This window comes from Humulus lupulus, chromosome 7 (genome assembly GCF_963169125.1).
Source record: "Humulus lupulus chromosome 7, drHumLupu1.1, whole genome shotgun sequence".
Classification (NCBI taxonomy): Eukaryota; Viridiplantae; Streptophyta; class Magnoliopsida; order Rosales; family Cannabaceae; genus Humulus; species Humulus lupulus.
Genome location: NC_084799.1, coordinates 80,062,890 through 80,081,144, shown reverse-complemented (window position 1 = coordinate 80,081,144; position 18,255 = coordinate 80,062,890). Strand labels below are relative to the sequence as shown.

General features: G+C 38.9%; 1 protein-coding gene across 1 annotated transcript; it reads left to right on the top strand.

Annotated features, from left to right (window-relative positions):
• The first annotated feature begins 13,058 nt into the window (after positions 1-13,058).
• On the top strand, positions 13,059-16,909 carry LOC133788355 (chloroplast stem-loop binding protein of 41 kDa b, chloroplastic). Its single transcript, XM_062225817.1, has 10 exons — positions 13,059-13,256; positions 13,814-13,948; positions 14,041-14,127; positions 14,262-14,352; positions 14,469-14,523; positions 15,379-15,439; positions 15,686-15,907; positions 16,084-16,200; positions 16,280-16,369; positions 16,537-16,909. The coding sequence occupies exons 1-10, from the start codon at positions 13,149-13,151 to the stop codon at positions 16,714-16,716; spliced, it is 1,146 nt and encodes a 381-aa protein (XP_062081801.1). The 5' UTR covers positions 13,059-13,148; the 3' UTR covers positions 16,717-16,909.
• The last annotated feature ends 1,346 nt before the right edge of the window (positions 16,910-18,255 follow it).

The window sequence follows — 18,255 nt, the reverse complement described above, 5'->3', positions numbered from 1 at the left end:
AGCGACTGATCATCGCTCCAATGTTGAGTCTGCCGACAAACAATGCGAAGTTTGTGGTTTACTGTGATGCTTCCAGACAGGGTTTAGGGTGTGTGCTGAAGCAAGCCAGAAAGGTGATAGCCTATGCATCGAGACAGTTAAAGGAGTACGAGAAGAGATATCCTATGCATGATCTGGAGTTGGCAGCGGTGGTATTTGCACTTAAGGTTTGGAGGCACTATCTATATGGTGAGAAGTGCAAGATATACACCGACCATAAGAGTTTGAAGTACTTCTTTACTCAAAAGGATCTGAATATGCGCCAGAGACGGTGGCTAGAATTGGTAGAGGATTACGATTGTGATATCCTATACCATCTTGGGAAGGCTAATGTAGTGGCTGATGCATTGAGTCGGAAGGGCCCGGGACAAGTGTTCAGTTCGAGGCAGATATCTGATAAATTAGCTGAGGAGATGACTAGAGCGAGTATAGAGTTGGTGGTTGGTCAGCTAGCCAACATCACTCTTTAGTCTTCACTCCTTGAGAGGATCAAGGAGGTGCAGGGGAAGGATTCCCTGATAAGAGGGCACAGAGAGAATATCTTAGTCGGAGCGGCTAAGAACTTTTCTATCTCAGAGATGGGGTTACTGAAGTACAAGGGTCGGATCTGTGTTCCGATGGATTCTAATATTCGGTGGGAGATCTTGGATGAATCGCATACCACTCCCTATTCCTTACATCCAAGTATGACGAAGATGTACCAAGATTTGAGAGTTTTGTATTGGTGGTCATAAATGAAGAGGGACGTGGTGGATTATGTGGCTAGATGCTTAACTTGTCAGCAGGTAAAGGCTGAACATCAGTGGCCAGCAGGGTTATTGCAGCCTCTAGGGATTCTAGAGTGGAAGTGGGAAGATATCACCATGGACTTCGTGGTTGGTTTGCCGAGGACTGTGGGACAGCATGATTCAGTGTGGGTGATTGTGGATAGGTATACTAAGTCTGCCCACTTTTTACCTGTCAGGACGACTTATACTGTAGAGCAGTATGCTGAATTATATGTGAAGGAAATTTTTCGACTTCATGGGGCTCCGACGTCGATAGTATCCGACAGGGACCCCATCTTCACCTCCAAGTTTTGGGAGAGTCTGCAGAAGGCTATGGGCACACAGTTGCGGTTTAGTACCGCTTATCATCCTCAGACAGATGGACAGTCTGAGAGGACGATTCAGATAGTGGAAGATATGCTACGAGCCTATGTGCTGGATTTTGGGGGATCTTGGAGTAAGTATCTCCCTTTGATTAAGTTTTCATACAACAATAGTTATCAGGCGACTATCAGAGTGGCTCCGTATGAGATGCTATATGGGGGGAAGTGTAGAACACATATCCATTGGGATGAGACGAGTGAGAGGAGATACTTGGGTCCTAAGATTGTTCAGAGGACCAATGAGGCAATTGAAAAGATTAGAGCTCGCATGCTCGCCTCCCAGAGTCACCAGAAGAGTTACTGGGACTTGAAACGCAGGACTGTAGAGTTTCAGGTCGGTGACCATGTGCTCCTTAGGGTTTCACCTTTGAGGGGAGTGAAACGGTTTGGTGTTCGGGGCAAGCTGAGCCCTAGGTTTGTTGGCCCCTTTGAGATTCTAGAACGGGTTGGAGAGGTAGCTTATAGATTGGCGATGCCTCCAGCCTTATCAGGGGTTCATGATGTTTTTCACGTGTCCATGCTCCGGAAGTATGTACCAGATTCGACGCATGTACTGAATTATGAGAATTTGGAGTTAGACCAGGATTTATCATATGAGGTGAAGTCGATTCATATTCTCGACCGGAAGGATAAAGTTTTGCGGAGCAAGACCATCGCCTTGGTGAAAGTACTGTGGAGGAACTGCAAGATTGAGGAGGCGACGTGGGAACTTGAATCAGATATGCGGGAGTGGTATCCTGAGTTGTTCAGGTAATTTCGAGGACGAAATTTCTGTAAGGAGGGGATAGTTGTAGCGTCCCAAATTTGCTAATAAGGCTTTGATCTTTGATTAGCGTGTCTGGAGGGAAATAAGTGATTTATTATTATAATATGTGAATTTTATGAATATGTGATTAGAAATGCATGTTTAGGTGAATTAAATATTCATGTGGGCCCCATTTGGTTGTTAGGTTTTGTTGCCGAGACAATAGTAGAACTTCTGTGATGATTAGCTTGAATTGTTGGGTTGATTTTGGGGTAAATTGGCTTGGTTTTGGTGGAGAAGATGGAGGATTTTTCTGGGTTCGAAGGATCGGGCCGCGACATTGTTCTTGCTGAGCCGTGGCCCTTTAGAACATTTTGGGGGCCAGGAAGAAGGGCGGGCTGCGGCACACCTTGGCTTGGGCCGCCGCGCATGCCCTGTTTTGGGGGTTGGGGTTTCTGGTTGAGGCGGGCCGCGGCATAGGTTCATGGGGCTGCGGCACTTAGTGTGTTTTTTGGCTTCAAGGAGGTTTTAGGCTCGAGAATCCAAAAGTTAAGGCTCGGGATGGATTTTATCACCCGGATTGATAGAATTCAAGGTCCCGGAGACTAGAATTATAACCCAAAGTTATTTAATGGATTAGAACTTGATGGATGGATGTTGTTGATGCGTTGTGACTAGGTTTTCAGCGAGGCTCGGACTAGGGTACTATGCTCGGGATATTGGTGCTTGGAAAGCTCGGGACACAGGTAAGAAAACTGTTGTACCCATAGAGCAGGGCGAGGCCCTATAGTTTGAGTTGCAGGGCACGACCCTATATGATTGTGTTGCAGGGCGTAGCCCCCATTGATTATGTTTATACATGTTTAAAGTATTTGTTTAATTATGCTATGTGTGCATATATGTGTGAATGAACGACAAGAGCCAGGAATGGCGAAGGTCGAGAACGACGAGGGCCGGGAACGGCGAAGGCTGAGTACAGCATGGGGCCAAGAGCAGCGTTAAGTGCGCGGAGTGCGAGTTGCCAGGGTAAGACCCTATTGGATACTTGGGATATCCTCACGGTGTAGACCACGAACCCAGGGCCTGGTAAAGCGCCTGGGACAGCATGGCCGTATGTGTTTAGCCTGTTGGTAGTTTTGTTTTGTGCTGATTGATGGTTATGTGTATGTTATTTGCTTGTGTGCAGTTTTCTTGCTGGGCTTCGGCTCACTGGTGCTCTATGGTGCAAGTAAGGGCACGGGGAAAGTCGATCAACCATGAGTACAGAGAGCGTGAAGCGACGCGTACATGTTTGGCCTGCCTGGCTGCCACGTGTACATGTTTGTAAATATTTATAAACAGTATTTTGGGATCCCAAATGTTAAACGCTTTATAATTTTCAATGAATGGATATATTTTCAATGTGACTTTTGTTTATGGTTTAGCTAGACTTTTGTCTTAAAACCTCGACTAGCGAGTTATTTGCACATTCTAAACTCACTTAGTAACGGCTCTAAGGAAGTAGAGCGTTACAGTCAGACTTGCTAATCAAGTCATTTGGTTATAGACGTGTAACTAAGGTTAACGTCAAGGGTTAGGGTTAAAATATTTGGTCAAAGGAATTTTCATTTAAAAGTTTCATACATACATGAGATCCCAAAATATTACAAAAAACCATTTAAAAGGGTGCATATACATCAAAAGTTACAACCGACCGACCTAAGCGGCAGAATAAGGGATACAACCCTAGTTCCTCTGAGATACCCTCAGTCGTGGTGGGCGAGCAGCTGCATATGTACACGCTGCCACCGAAGCTCTCCAACTCATGACTGGTCAAGCTTTCCTTTCCCCTTACCTGCACCACATAGCACCTATGAGCCAAGGCTCAGCAAGAAAACTTAAACATGTGCATGAACAGTAAATGCAGGTTTTAAATACATATCTAGCATGCCTATAAGTAATAACCTACTCATGCATGCATACAATTACAAATAAATGATCATTGGATCATTCTAGGGATCGCTGCCCTGAATAGTTAACCATAGAGTCAACCCCGGGCCCTATGCCTTAGCTATGTGACCATAGAGTCGCTTGGGGCCTTTGCCCTTAGCTCTGAGTAACTAGCCATAGAGCTAGTCCAGCATACCTAGTGCTTTAATTTTTCAACGACCATAGGGTTGATCAACGTAATAGAACGTTCCTGACTAGGCCAAAGCCTTTTGACCAGCGCGCAGCGCGTTATTGCCGCCCTTGACTAATAAGTCAAGCTCTGAGCCAGGTATTCAAATACAGATATAGATAAGCATACTTTAGACAATACAAGTATGCATATATATATTAATCATATAATACCATCAATTAAATGCAAACATAGTAATAATCATGTTCCTTAACGGGGCCAAGCCCTAGCTACGCAAACCATGCGAACAATCACATAACACTTAGCTAGAAATGGAATATTCAAGTATGTTTAATCAACAAGCGTAAACATAATTCAATCACGTTCATTCTCAGGGGCCTAAGCCATATTCATAGTTATAATCAACAACCGGGCCAAGCCCTAATCACATCGTATTGGGTGCAGTTTTCTTACCTCAGGTTTGAGTATAGCGTAATAATAAGAACGACCCTCAAGCACGATCTCGGTTTCGAGCCCCTAGCGATAACCTAGTCACTACCATAATATAGGATCCCATCAAAACGAGCAAATAAATGCTTCCAAACCAAGTCCTAGCCTCCGAGACCTCAAATTCTACTAAACTGGGTAGTAAAATCAATCCCAAGCCCTTAGGGTTGAGTTCTCGCCCTCAAAAACCCTCCTATGGCTCAAAACCCCTTAAGCGACGCGACCCCAAGCATCTGAACCACGACCCGCCCAAGTCAGAGGCCCCAGCCTCTCTTCTCACTGAACACGCGTCGCAGCGCAGCCTAACAGGCGCCGCAGCGCGACCTCACATCAGAAACTGCCCCTGACCTTTGTGTTCAAGAGGGTCGCGACACCCCAAGAACAGGGCCGCGACTCGATCCTACGAACCCATAATTCCCTATTTTTTTCTTAAAAAAAATCAATCAAAAACCACCCCAATCAGTTCCCAAAACCATAATTAAATCCCCCAAACACCATCAACACATTACCAGCATCAAAACCCAACTTAAACTTGATTAAAAACCCATCAAAACTCACAAGCCAACACTTGAACCACAAAGCTCAAGAACACTAAGAAATATTAACAGAATTCAACTAAAACAGAGGTTAGAACTTTACCTCAGCTGTGATTTAAGTCCCCCTAGTTGTAGCTAATCCAATTTGAGAGCCAAGCCTTCAATTTCCCAAGCTTCAGCCAACAATCTTCTTAGTTTCCTCAAGTAATTTACTTACAAAGTTGAGGGAGAATGAGGGAGAGAGAGGGTCGGGTGGTGTTGGCAAGAAAGATTGTTTTAGTGTTTGTGTTTTGTTTCCTTAAGGCTCAAGTAACTTAAGCTAATCCCGAGGCTCGGGGTACCAAAAACATCCCCGAGGGAAAAATGGTCAAAATCCCTGATATTCCCTCCTATTCTCACTAATACTAAATATATCATCAATTATCTATTCCCGTTACCCGATAAACTGGTAATGTATCAGTTACCCAAAATACCCCTTGACTCGCCCGAGTTGGGTATTGGGTCATGTTGTGACTTTCCCGCTAACTTGCTCCCTAGGATCGTCTCATGTCGAGTAACCCAAATAAACCCACATAATAATGTGGTCTCTCACATATATCACATATATGCACATATATACAATCATGCCCATAACGGGCCAAATTGTGAAAATTGCCCTTCTAATAAGAAATGGGCCCGCATACATATTTAATACACCTAAACATGCATATCTAGTCATATTATCATATAACTCACATAATCACAATATTACACACAAATATATCTCATATAATTCCATAAATTTCCATCATGACCCCCTAATCAAGGCCCTAAGCCTTATTGGGTAATTTTGGGACGTTACAGTAGCTATTCTGGAGAATCCCTCAAGGAACCACCGATAGTACCCTAGTAATCCCAAGAAACTCCTAACCTCTAGTACACTGCTCGGCCTGGGCCAATCACTCACTGCCTCAATCTTGCTGGGATCCACCAGAATCCTCCCTTACTCACAATATGGCCCAGAAATGTTACTTGGGGCAACCAAAACTCACACTTGCTTAACTTATCATATAGCCTATTCTTTCTTAACCGCTATAATACCAAGAAAAGATGTTGTTCGTGCTCTGTCTCTGACTGGGAGTACACCAGTATATCATCGATGAATACGATCGCAAACTTATCCAAATAATCCCTGAAGACCCTATTCATCAAGTCCATAAAGGCTGCTGGGGCATTGTTTAATCCAAATCACATGGACAAGAATTCATAATATCCATACCTCAAACGGAATGCGGTCTTTGGTATGTCCTCTTCTTTCATCCTTAACTAATGGTAGCCGAATTGAAGGTCAATCTTGAGAACACCGTCTTCCCCTGTAGCTAGTCAAATAAGTCATCGATCCTGGGCAGTGGATACTTATTCTTAACGGTTAACTTATTCAGTTCTTTGTAGTCGATACACATCCTTAAGGATCCATCATTCTTCTTGACAAACAACACTGGAGCACCCCATGGCGAAAAACTGGGTCTGATGAATCCTAGATCCAATAATTTCTGCAACTGAATCTTCAGCTCCTTCAACTCTACTGGAGTCATTCTATAAGGTGTCCTAGATATTGGCTCTGCCCCTGGCACCAACTCTATGATGAACTCGACTCTCGGTGTGGTGGCAACCCTAGCAGGTCTGCTGGAAATACATCGGGAAACTCACACACTAGTCTGGTCTCATCCGGTCCAACTAAAACATTCCTAGAGGTATCCACTATGTTTGTTAGGAATCTTATGCAACCTTCTTACATTAGGTCACTATCCTTTAGTGCAGAGATCATAGGTACTTGTGGCCCACTCACTGTCCCCACAAATAAAAATGGTACCTCCCCTTTAGGTTCAAAGGTCACAATTCTACGCTTACAATCTATTGTTGCCCCGTACTTTGATAACCAATCCATCCCCAGAATCATATCAAAGTCATCCATCGATAGCTCAATCAGATCCACAGATAACTCCCTACTATCTACCTCTACTGGTAATGCTCTAACCACTACTAGTTCCCTAGTAGGCAACAAAGTCTGAATCCCCTAGCATACATATCACAAGGTCTACACAAACGATCTATCACTCTAGCAGATACAAACGAATGAGTAGCTCCTGAATGAATCAATGCAGTAAATGAAGAACCAACACTAAAAATCTAACCTGTCAAAATCGAGGGACTATCCTCAGCCTTGGTCTGGGTAAGGTGAACACTCTGGCTGGAGTGAGGTTGTCACTCTTCTTCAGTTCTTCCTTCCTAGCTTGTGGGCAATCCTTCCTCGGGTGACTGACACTCCCACAAGTGAAACATGCTCTGACTCTGCACTCCCCCTAATGTCGTTGCCTACACTGATGACACTCTGGGAAGCTTCTCCAGTTCTCTCCTCCGCCCTGACGGCCACTGAAAGCACCCCGTGCCCTCCTATCTGAACTAGGAAGAAAAAAAGAATATGGGGCCTTTCTCTTCTGCTCACTAGGGCCACTACCCCAACTAGAATCAGTGAAAGGAGGCACCGTCCTTTGAGGATTGCGCCTTGCGGCACCCTCTCTCCATATCTAATTCTCATCCTCCTCAGGTATAAGGGCATTCTCCACTACCTGAGCATAAGTGGTAGTCCTCAGATCTAATGTTATCTTGACATCACGAGCTATCATGATGTTCAACCCCCGTACAAATCGATCCCTCCGTGCCATATCAGTAGGCACCAAGTCCGGTGCGAACTTCACCAACCGGTCAAACTTTAGTGAATATTCGGCAACTGTCATTCGGTTCTGAGTCAGGTTAATAAAGTCATTCACCTTTGCAGCTCTGACTACAACACTATAGTATTTCTCATTAAAGATGTCTCTAAATTCTTCCCAGGTCATAACTATCACATCCCTCCTCTAGGACACAACTTCCCACCAGATGCGGGCATCTTCTCTCAACATGTAGCTGGCACAGGCCACCCTTTCGTTCCCTTTGATCCTCATGAAATCCATGATGGAAGAAGTCATATTCATCCACTGCTCTGCCTGCAATGGGTCTGGACCACCCTCAAAGGTGGGAGGGTGTTGCTTCCTGAACCTCTCGTATAAAGGCTCCCACCTGTTCTCCATCACAGGCTGGGCTGGCACTGGTGCCACCGCCTGTGGAATCTGTAACCCAATACCTCGAGGAGGGGCCTGCTGCCTCAGTTCTCAAAGCTCATCTTCCTTTCGCTGAAGTCTTGCTTCCACTTTGACAAACAACTATTGCTAGTTCCGTGGGGCAGGTGGAGGGTCCTAACCCTGGTTGTCATCTTCGGCCTCATTTTCGCGGAGTCTAATCAATCACCGAGGCATAACCTCAATATGCCTGCAATCAATAATGTCGCACATCAAGCATGATAACAACATCCAAAAACCACCTCTCAGTCCCATCAATCAAACACATGCAGCAAATCAACACAATATACACACGACGTAAACACATAGCAATCAAAGGGGTCGTGCCCTGGCATCATATATATATATATATGTGTATACAAACATATGCATGCTCTATCTACAATATTCAGACAAACATGGCAACTCAAACAAGAAACTAAACACATAATTCACTTAATACCGATCAACCCTAAGTCGAGCTTGTCTCTGGCAACGAGCGCACATGTTCAGTCGATCTCTAGGAACCATAAACCTTGGCACGCTCTGATACCAAATTGTAATGCCCTACTACCTTAGATCCGTTACCATGTGATTTATAAATGTGTCATTAACTCACTAATCAAGGTTTTAGGTTAAAAAGTGTGATTAAATCAATAAAAGACTCATTTGACAAACGTTAATTATACAAGATTTGGACATTCATTAAAGTCATAAAAGTTATACACTGGGATCCCAAAATACTGTTTCAAAAATGTATTACAATTCAAAAGTTTAGATACAATCGACCTAAGCGACAAAACCAACTATTTACAGCATAATTCCTCAAACAACCTTGGTCGTGGCAGCCAGGTAGGCCAAACATGTGCACGCCGCTCCACGCTCTCCAACTCATGGTTGGTCGACCTTTCCCTTGCTCTTAATTTCACCATAGAGCACTCATGAGCCGAGGCCCAGCAAGAAAACTCAACACATAGCATATCATAATTCATTCCAGTAATAAACAGCTTAAACAGATAGCAGATTAAACATATAGCAGCCTACGCTGACCCAAGTGCTTTACCAGACACTGGGGTCACGGTCTTCACCGAGTGGGTGAGTACAACACCCTTAGGGGGGGAGGGGGGTCTCACCCTAGCGGCTTGCATTCATCATGCTTAACGCCGATCCCGGCCTTTGCCGTTCATTCATAAGCATGCACAACATAGCATAACATTTACAGGTATTCACACACACACATTAAACACAAATAATAGGGCCAAGCCCTGCTCTACGGGTACGAACTATTTTCTTACCTGTGTTTCGAGCTGATTGATTAATGCGATCTCGAGCACGATCCCCTAAACTCGAGCTTTGACGTAAAACCTAGTCACAACGCATCAATAAATAGACTTCCATCATGCCCTAACCAATTAAGAACTTTGGATTAAAATACTAGCCTTCAAGATCTCGAACTCTACTAAACCGGGTAGTAGAATCCTTCCCGAGCCTTAAGGTTTGGGTTCCCGAGCTTAAAACCCTATTTTGGTCATTTTCCCTAATTTGAGTCGTGGCCCACCCCCTAGGGTCGCGACTCGCTGTAAGTTAGATAGCCTTGGGCTCTCGCTAAGGGGACACGGGCCACGACATGCCTCAACCTGCGCCATGGCGCCTGGGCAAAATCAAAGGCTCCCAAACCTCCTGGGTTCATGCGGGCCGCGACTCGAGCCCCAAAATGCAAAAATCCATGCATTTCTATTACATTTTCCCTCAGCCAAACTTACTAATTCACTCTCAATTCAACCCCTATACCCAGCCTTCACCCTTGATTTTCATCAAGAATCTCCTTTGCCTTTGAGAGAGAATGAGGGTATCGAGTGAGAGAAAGAGGGAGGCTGTCAACTTCTATTTTTTTTCTTCTCCCTAGTTCTAGAGTATTGGCTTAACTCTATCCTTAGCTGCAAAAGTCCAAAATGTCCCTAAGTAGATCCTTAGTCCTTTAATGCCACCAAGGGCAATCCCGCCATTTGCCACATCTCGCTAATTCCTCGAGTATTCCTATAAATACCCCAATTAATCCCGACATACCCAAACGATCGCTAAATCACTACCCATTACTCGATAAATCCCAAACACGTGCTATGTTCTCCTAATACCCCTAGGCGCACCTCGAGTCGGGTATTCAATCTCATTGTGACTATTTCGCTATTCTGCTCCCTAGAACCGTCTCGAATCACACATCACAAATATATCATCGCAATCTTGTGGTATCAAGCACAACACACATATAATTCACATTTATGCCATCAACGGGCCAAAATTAGAAATATGCCTATATTAACCAAAATGAGCTCACATGCATATTTAATTCACCTAACACATGCACTTCTAATCACATAATCATTTAATCCACGTAATAACATAATTAAGTCAATTACTGCCCTCCTGACATACTAATTAAGACACTAAGCCTTATTAGCAAATTTGAGACCTTACATCATACATCAACTTTTCTAATTTTTTTCTTTAAATTATTTTGTTATATATATTTTTTTATTTATTTCAAATATGCAGGATGAGAAAACATGAGAGCAATATTATTAAAAAAAAAAATCAAAGGCGGACAGTAATTTATAAATGTAAAAAAGACAGTGTAGCAATATGTAAAAAAAATCTTATAATAAATAATGGAATTGATTGCTTTTTTGACCATTTTTATTTATATTGTACATAATCCAATATGAGTGTAGTATAATTTTGATTAGTGTGTCAAAATCACTTAAGAATTAAAATATTAGTAACTAGTTACTAAAATTGCTTAAAAAATTGTAGTGTGAATTAGAACAAAAAAACTATTAATTTTGGTAACCAAAAACTATTTGGTAATTCAACAATTAATAATTTAGCTACTAGTATTGCTAAAATACCAAAGAGTATGTTGTAAGTTAAGAAATTAGTTGTGTTGATAACAAAAAAACTACTAAAAAAATATAAACATTAATATCCATTTACTAAAATTGTTTTAACAAAATTCAAATAGTGTGCAAGAAAACTAAAAATCAACAAAATCCCGAAAATGTCAGTAACTAATAATCACTTAGTCATGAAGAATTAGTAACCAGTTACAAAAATAATAACCAATAACTACTCAATATCTAAAACTGATAACCATTTACTTATATTGCTAAAACACACAGTGTATGCAATATAGCAAAAAATCCAAAGTACTACTAATAACCTGAAATCACTTAAAAAATGAAAATATTAGTAATTTGTTAATATAATTGATTAAAATACTTAAAAAGTGTGAATTATAACTAAAAACCATAAAAAATAGCAATATGATAAATAATTAGAAACCACTGAATAACATTATAAGTAACAAATTAATAAAATATGTAAATGGGAATTTAAAAAAAAATATATGTAGTAACATTAAAAATAAAAGGGATTAGTAACCAATAATTATTATGACTAGATGCTGTTTGATTGAAGGGAATGAAAGTGGAGGAATATTAATGAGAATAAGAAAATGAATATAAATGGAATGGAATGGAATAAAAATAAATATAAATAAAAAAATTGATAAAAAATCTATTATTATTTTTTTAAATCTTGCATAGGAACAATATTTCCTTCTATTTTCAAATGAAATAGTCATTCCACAAAAATGATAAAACAATTATTTCATTGGAATGATATTCCAATACTCTAAAATGTAACCAAACAAATGAATGAAATAAAAATTAATTTATTTCCTTTTCATTACATTCTATTAACTCCAACCAAACATCAGATACTAGTAACCAGTTACTAAAAAAGACCTGAAATTTCGTAAATGGTGGAAAAAAATGGAAAAATGGCAAATTAAAGTAAAAATAAGATTAAAAATATGACAATGCGAGAGAATGACAAAGATTGAAGAAAATACAGAGAATTAAAACAATGTAGGACAACGCAGTTACTTGAAAATTGAAATACTAACGAGAATCGTGATTGAAAAATGAAAAATAAAATATAGAAATTTTATTATCTAGTTTTAAAATCGCAAGAGAGTGAGCAAAATTTGGGAAAAACGATGTGAAGGAAAAAGAAAAAGAAAAAGAGATCGTGGGCGAAGAAATTAGAATCATTGATTCATGGGGAGAAGCAAAGAAGCTATAAGTAAAGAAGAAAAAGGGTAAAAAAAGTATTAAAAAATAAAATAAATTAAAATAGATCAAATTTTGAAAATAACAACACAAATATGAGACATGAAATCCCGTATTCTTTGTAAAAAAAATCTACATACTATATATTTTTTTTGCTAGTTAATGGGATATAAACATCAATAAGTTTTTTAAATGATCACATTTAAAATTTATATAATCAATTCGAACTAAAATTATTATATTTTAAAAAATTCAACACATTCTATTTATATCAGCACTTTTTAAAGTCATTTACCTATTATTTTCATATTGGATAATTCTTTAAATGATTTAGTTTAATTTTAATCAAGTTTATTTATTTATGTATTTATTTACTTTGGTCTAGTTTCCATATGAGTTGATAGCGAAGAGTCTTTGCCAAAGACTAACGGTTCATACTCGATAAACTAAGGTAAGGTAGCAACTAGCAAGTAACTAAAGAGGATTAGATTGTGTGAGTTTGAAGAAGAGGGTGAGGGTGTGGTGGCTGTGGCTGTGGCTACTCTTTACATTAAACATAAGCCATATAACTATAACCAAAAAGAAAAGAGAGGTGAGAAGTGAGAGGTGGTTATGACACACAGTAGTGTGAGATGGGTCATTGTCTTATCCGTTTTGTTAGAACCAGAGACACCCAAAGAAGAAAAAGAAGAAATGGACACCAACAACATTCTACTTTCCATTTTTTTTAAAAAAGAGCGTCAGAGAAGGAGGAAGAAGAAGAAAAAGAGAAAGAAGACATTTTAATTAGAGAGAGATAGAGAGCCATGGCAAGGTTGGCCCTCCTCCAACAACAACACAATCATCCTTCTTTCTCCATCCCCCCTTCTTCTCTCTCTGATTTCAATGGCACCAGACTCAACTCTAAACTCCAGGTTTCTCTCTCTCTCCTCTCTCTCTCTTCACTCACAATTTATTATGTTTTATTGCATAGTTCTGGCTCTTTTGTCAATTGTTTGTTGGGTAATTTTCAAATTTGTATTGTGAAAGTGTTGTTCTCACTGGACTGAAGCTGGTTTGGTTTGTTTTTCGCTAACCCTTTTGGCTGGTAATTCTTTTATGAGCAATCAATACTATAAAGATTTATTATATATATGTATGCACATTGGATGTTAGACTAATGTGATGCTTCCTTTGCATGAAAGTTTCCGTATGTATCAGTCAGACAGTCAGGGCCAGACATTGTCAAATGTTGTTGCTATTGAAATTGTTTTCCAAAATATTGGCAAACTTATTTGATTTGTGCTCATATAGAATGCCTACCGACTTGCTTTAAGTTCGATGAGAACATAAGGGGATATTAACCGCTATAATCAATTCAGGAAACTCAAGTTTCTAACTACCTTGGTAACTGTTGTGTGACATAGACACAAGTACACGATTTTTCTTTAAGCAGAATATAATGAAAACATATATGATTGACATATTGCAGTTCAAGAAGAGGATCTCTCAACCAAAAGGTGCACTACATGTTTCTGCATCAAGTGAAAAGAAGATTCTTATAATGGGTGGCACTCGGTTCATTGGTATATTCTTGTCCAGACTTCTTGTCAAAGAGGGTCATAAGGTATTTACCATTCTATGTTAGATTTCCCTATTTTTGGTCTCCTTGGAGTTTGTATCTCAGAAAATTTGATAGAAAAATTAAAATTTTCTCAGGTGACTTTGTTTACTAGAGGAAAAGCACCCATCGCCCAACAATTGCCAGGAGAATCAGAAGAGGATTTCAATGATTATTCTTCCAAGGTATGCAAACTCTGGTGTAGCCTCCCTCAAAAGTCAATATTTCTTCGACTACAAAGAAAATGCTATCTCAAAGTTTTTGTTTCTGTAGTTTTTTTTTTTGTTAAATTTGCTGCTAATAAAAAATTTTAATGCAGATCTTGCACCTGAAAGGAGACAGGAAGGACTTTGATTTTGTGAAATCTAGCCTCTCAGCTGAAGGCTTTGATGTAGTTTATGATATAAATGGCATGTATTTTTCTATCTATAGTTTTGTGCTACTTTTGTATCATACATCTTTTCAACTAGAACAAAGTATCTTGTTAGTTTGCTTCAACATGAATATATTATTTGAATATTTTCAGGACGAGAGGCAGATGAAGTTGCACCAATATTGGATGCACTACCGAATCTTGAACAGTAAGCTCCATTACATTTTGTGAATGAAATCACATTATATTTGCTAAAAACCAAGCATGTAATCATTTTAAGAGTCTTTTGTGGCCTTTTATAACGAAGCTTCTCATCTTCATCTTGTTTTAGTTATGGTTCGGGTTGAAGCACAGATAATAGTCTAAAGTTGGGCACTAATTTTTTTTATTTATTTATTTGGTTTTAGTAGAAGGCCTATGTTTTTAAACCATTTGCAAAATACTATTTTGTGACTGCCCTCGATCATGTTCAACACATGCTCAACGACATTCAGAAGACTTTTGCTAATAACTTCTAAACATAGATTTTTTTGCAATTCATAGTGCAGAAAAGGGGTTTAGAATATGGAATTGATGAAATTAAAAAAATTTGTCCAAAAAATCAAGCTGAAGTTTTGCCAAGTACAATTCTTGTTCACTTCACCTTTTATCCCATTTCCATTTTCATATTGTACATAAAAAGTTCAGCATGCAACAAGTAAGATTTGTTAATGAAGTTATAAATAAGGACAGCTAGATGACATGGCTATGTATGAAAAGAATAATCACAGTGGTACATATATATGCAGCTGTTTGATCATAATGATACTGAAGAGGTTGGAAGTGCCAAGGGAGATATAAGTTTAGATAATATGTTCTTATAAATTTTCATTTGATAATGATTGGAAACATTGGTGTAAAGTTGTTTGATGTAGAAAGAGGTAGGTAAATGAAAAGAAAAGTGAATTTCAGTATAACTCTAATGTTGCTTATTTTCATAGGTTTGTCAAGATTTTAAAGTTAGTCTATAATGTTGTTACTTTAGCTGTCTAATTTTAACATTGTTAATTATGCTGATTCTCAGGTACATATACTGCTCTTCAGCTGGTGTCTATCTCAAATCTGATCTATTACCTCATTTTGAGGTAAGTTTGTTGGTTTACATGGCTTACTCTCATTATGGGAGTTGAGTTATTTACATATATTTATTTGTCACTCCTAACTCTACTTATATAATTGTGCTTAGAGATCATCCAATATGTAAATGGATAGTTTTATTGGTAGCAAAAAATACTAGCTTATAGACATCCAACTTTTCTCATTCAAATTATTATCATCGCGTATTTATTCTCCCTCTTTCTTACTAATAACATTCTTTTGCTTTGTGACAGGCGGATGCTGTCGACCCAAAAAGCAGGCACAAAGGAAAGCTTGAAACAGAGAGCTTGCTGGCGTCTAGAGACATTAATTGGACTTCTTTGAGGCCTGTCTACATCTATGGACCCTTAAATTACAATCCTGTCGAAGAATGGTTCTTCCACCGGTTGAAAGCTGGTCGCCCTATTCCAGTTCCCAACTCTGGAGTGCAAATAACGCAACTCGGTCATGTTAAGGTTATGTCACATTGCAAAATGTACCATATCTCTGTGCACTGCTGTCATAATTCTCAGCATGCTTGCACACCCTAAGCAAAAGTAGATATAATACTTGACTGGTTGAAGTTTGAAGATTTTGGTTTAGTACAGGTACACGAGTGAGTTCTAAATGGTGATTGTGTTATAATTTGCAGGACTTAGCAACGGCTTTTATTCAGGTCCTTGGTAATGAAAAGGCCAGCAAGCAAGTATTCAACATATCTGGAGAAAAATATGTCACATTTGATGGACTAGCAAGAGCATGTGCAAAGGTACAAGTCCTATAATAATAATTGTTTGATCTAATTACTTCTCACAAATTTGCTCAAAACTTGCCTTTTCTTTTGTTAGGCTGGCGGTTTTCCCGAGCCTGAGATCGTTCACTACAACCCGAAAGAGTTTGATTTTGGCAAAAAGAAGGCATTTCCATTCCGTGATCAGGTACATGGATAACCTTTGTATTCTTTTATAAATTTCTATATGCAACTTCTACTACTGTATGCATATACAACACAAACACCAATACCCTTTAGAGAATTTGAATTTGTGTTTCGTTTAATACTGTTTTATCACACGGTGATCATAACGTTTTCTTTGAAATGATGCAGCATTTCTTTGCATCGATTGAAAAGGCGAAGAGTGTTCTTGGGTGGAAACCAGAATTTGGCTTAGTGGAAGGTCTTACTGACTCCTACAATCTAGACTTTGGCAGAGGCACATTCAGGAAAGAGGCTGATTTCTCAACAGATGACATTATTCTTGGAAAGAGTCTTGTTCTTCAAAGCTAGAGCTCTCTCACCTCTCATGATTTTTTTTGTATCTCCTTCCTTGTATCAGTTTCCCTTTCAGGTAATTGACTTTTAGTTTTTCTGATTAAATAAAATAATTCATATGTGGGATACAAATTTCATTAAATTTATATTAGAAGAATAAAGATGTTTTCCAAAGTGTCCTTATAAAAATTTCTTAATGTTCCTTGGATAGCAGGCGTTTGCTTTGACAGTCAAACTACTTTATTTACAGAAAGCAAAATTCAGACTATCTGCCTTGTGAAATTACCATATAATAATATCTGTCTTCATCAGAAAAAAATTAGATATACATATATTTATATGTAATTTATACTTCTTCTTTAAAGTCTTAAAGCTTTCATTTTCCCAGTGAGTGGTTTGATTCAACACACAATCGAAAATGCTATATTATATAAGGTATGCAGTAAGCTACGTGGAAGGTAATTAGAAATTAGTGGCTGAAAGCTCAGTAGAAAAGGAAAGCCAAAAATCTAAGGAGTTTACTCTTAGATCATCCACATCTTTATTTGAAAAGTAAAGAGGTAGCTATCTGCTAAGATAAGAAAGTGATATTAAGATTATAGTGGAATTTTTCTTGCATCAAGTAAACAGTGTCCAAATCTAAGGGCTTTAGTGTAAGAAGGCGATAACATTATCCAAAGTAAGTTATTAGGTTCTATGACTAAACTATAAACATGGACTTTGTAAAGGTAAGACATTATCCAGAGAAAATTCTATGACTAAACCACAACATTATTTTTGTTAATGTAAAAGTTTGAACATTCAATCAATGTTGTGGATTTACTTGGTCCAAGCGCAGTGTGGATACACAGCATCATCAATTCGAAGTTAAAATTATTGAAAGACTGAAAATATTGTGATCACTTTCATCTCTCCATTATAGGTCCCATTCCTTCCAATCAAAAGAGTAATTAGGTATTTTTTACTTGACCTGAGTACTAAAGCCCATTCTGTAACAGTTTAGGACTGAAGCCCATATTGCCCACTAGCCCACTAATGCGTACTGCATGGTAATAAAGACTTGGAAAAGTAGTACCCACATTAATGGCTAAAATGAAGGGTGTGGAATTGGTGCATCTTTTCCTTCTAAAAAAAGTTTACTCAGGCCATACCATTGCTATTTCCTACCCATCCACTGTCATCAAATCCAAAATTTCAGGGATAGAAGATTCACCAATGAAATAACTCGCCCACACAGTAAAAAAGAATAGAATAGAATATTCTCCCAAGGCAGTCTTTAGTCAAGGTTTGAAGAAGTTTTAACGCTAGAGAGAAGGCAAAGTAGGTATGCTTACCTTATAATCCGTAATCTACTACTGATTTGAAAACGTTATCCAAATATTATTAATTTTGGTCGGTTCAATCCTGAGGTCCAACACATTATCCTCGATTTAATTATTGTGTCCTGAAATTAATAAATCAGTACAAAATCTCTCACCCTCTATTACTTTTAGCCAAAACCAACTAACATAACTAAAAGAAAAAGTGAAAAAGTGAAAAAGTGAAAAAGAGAAA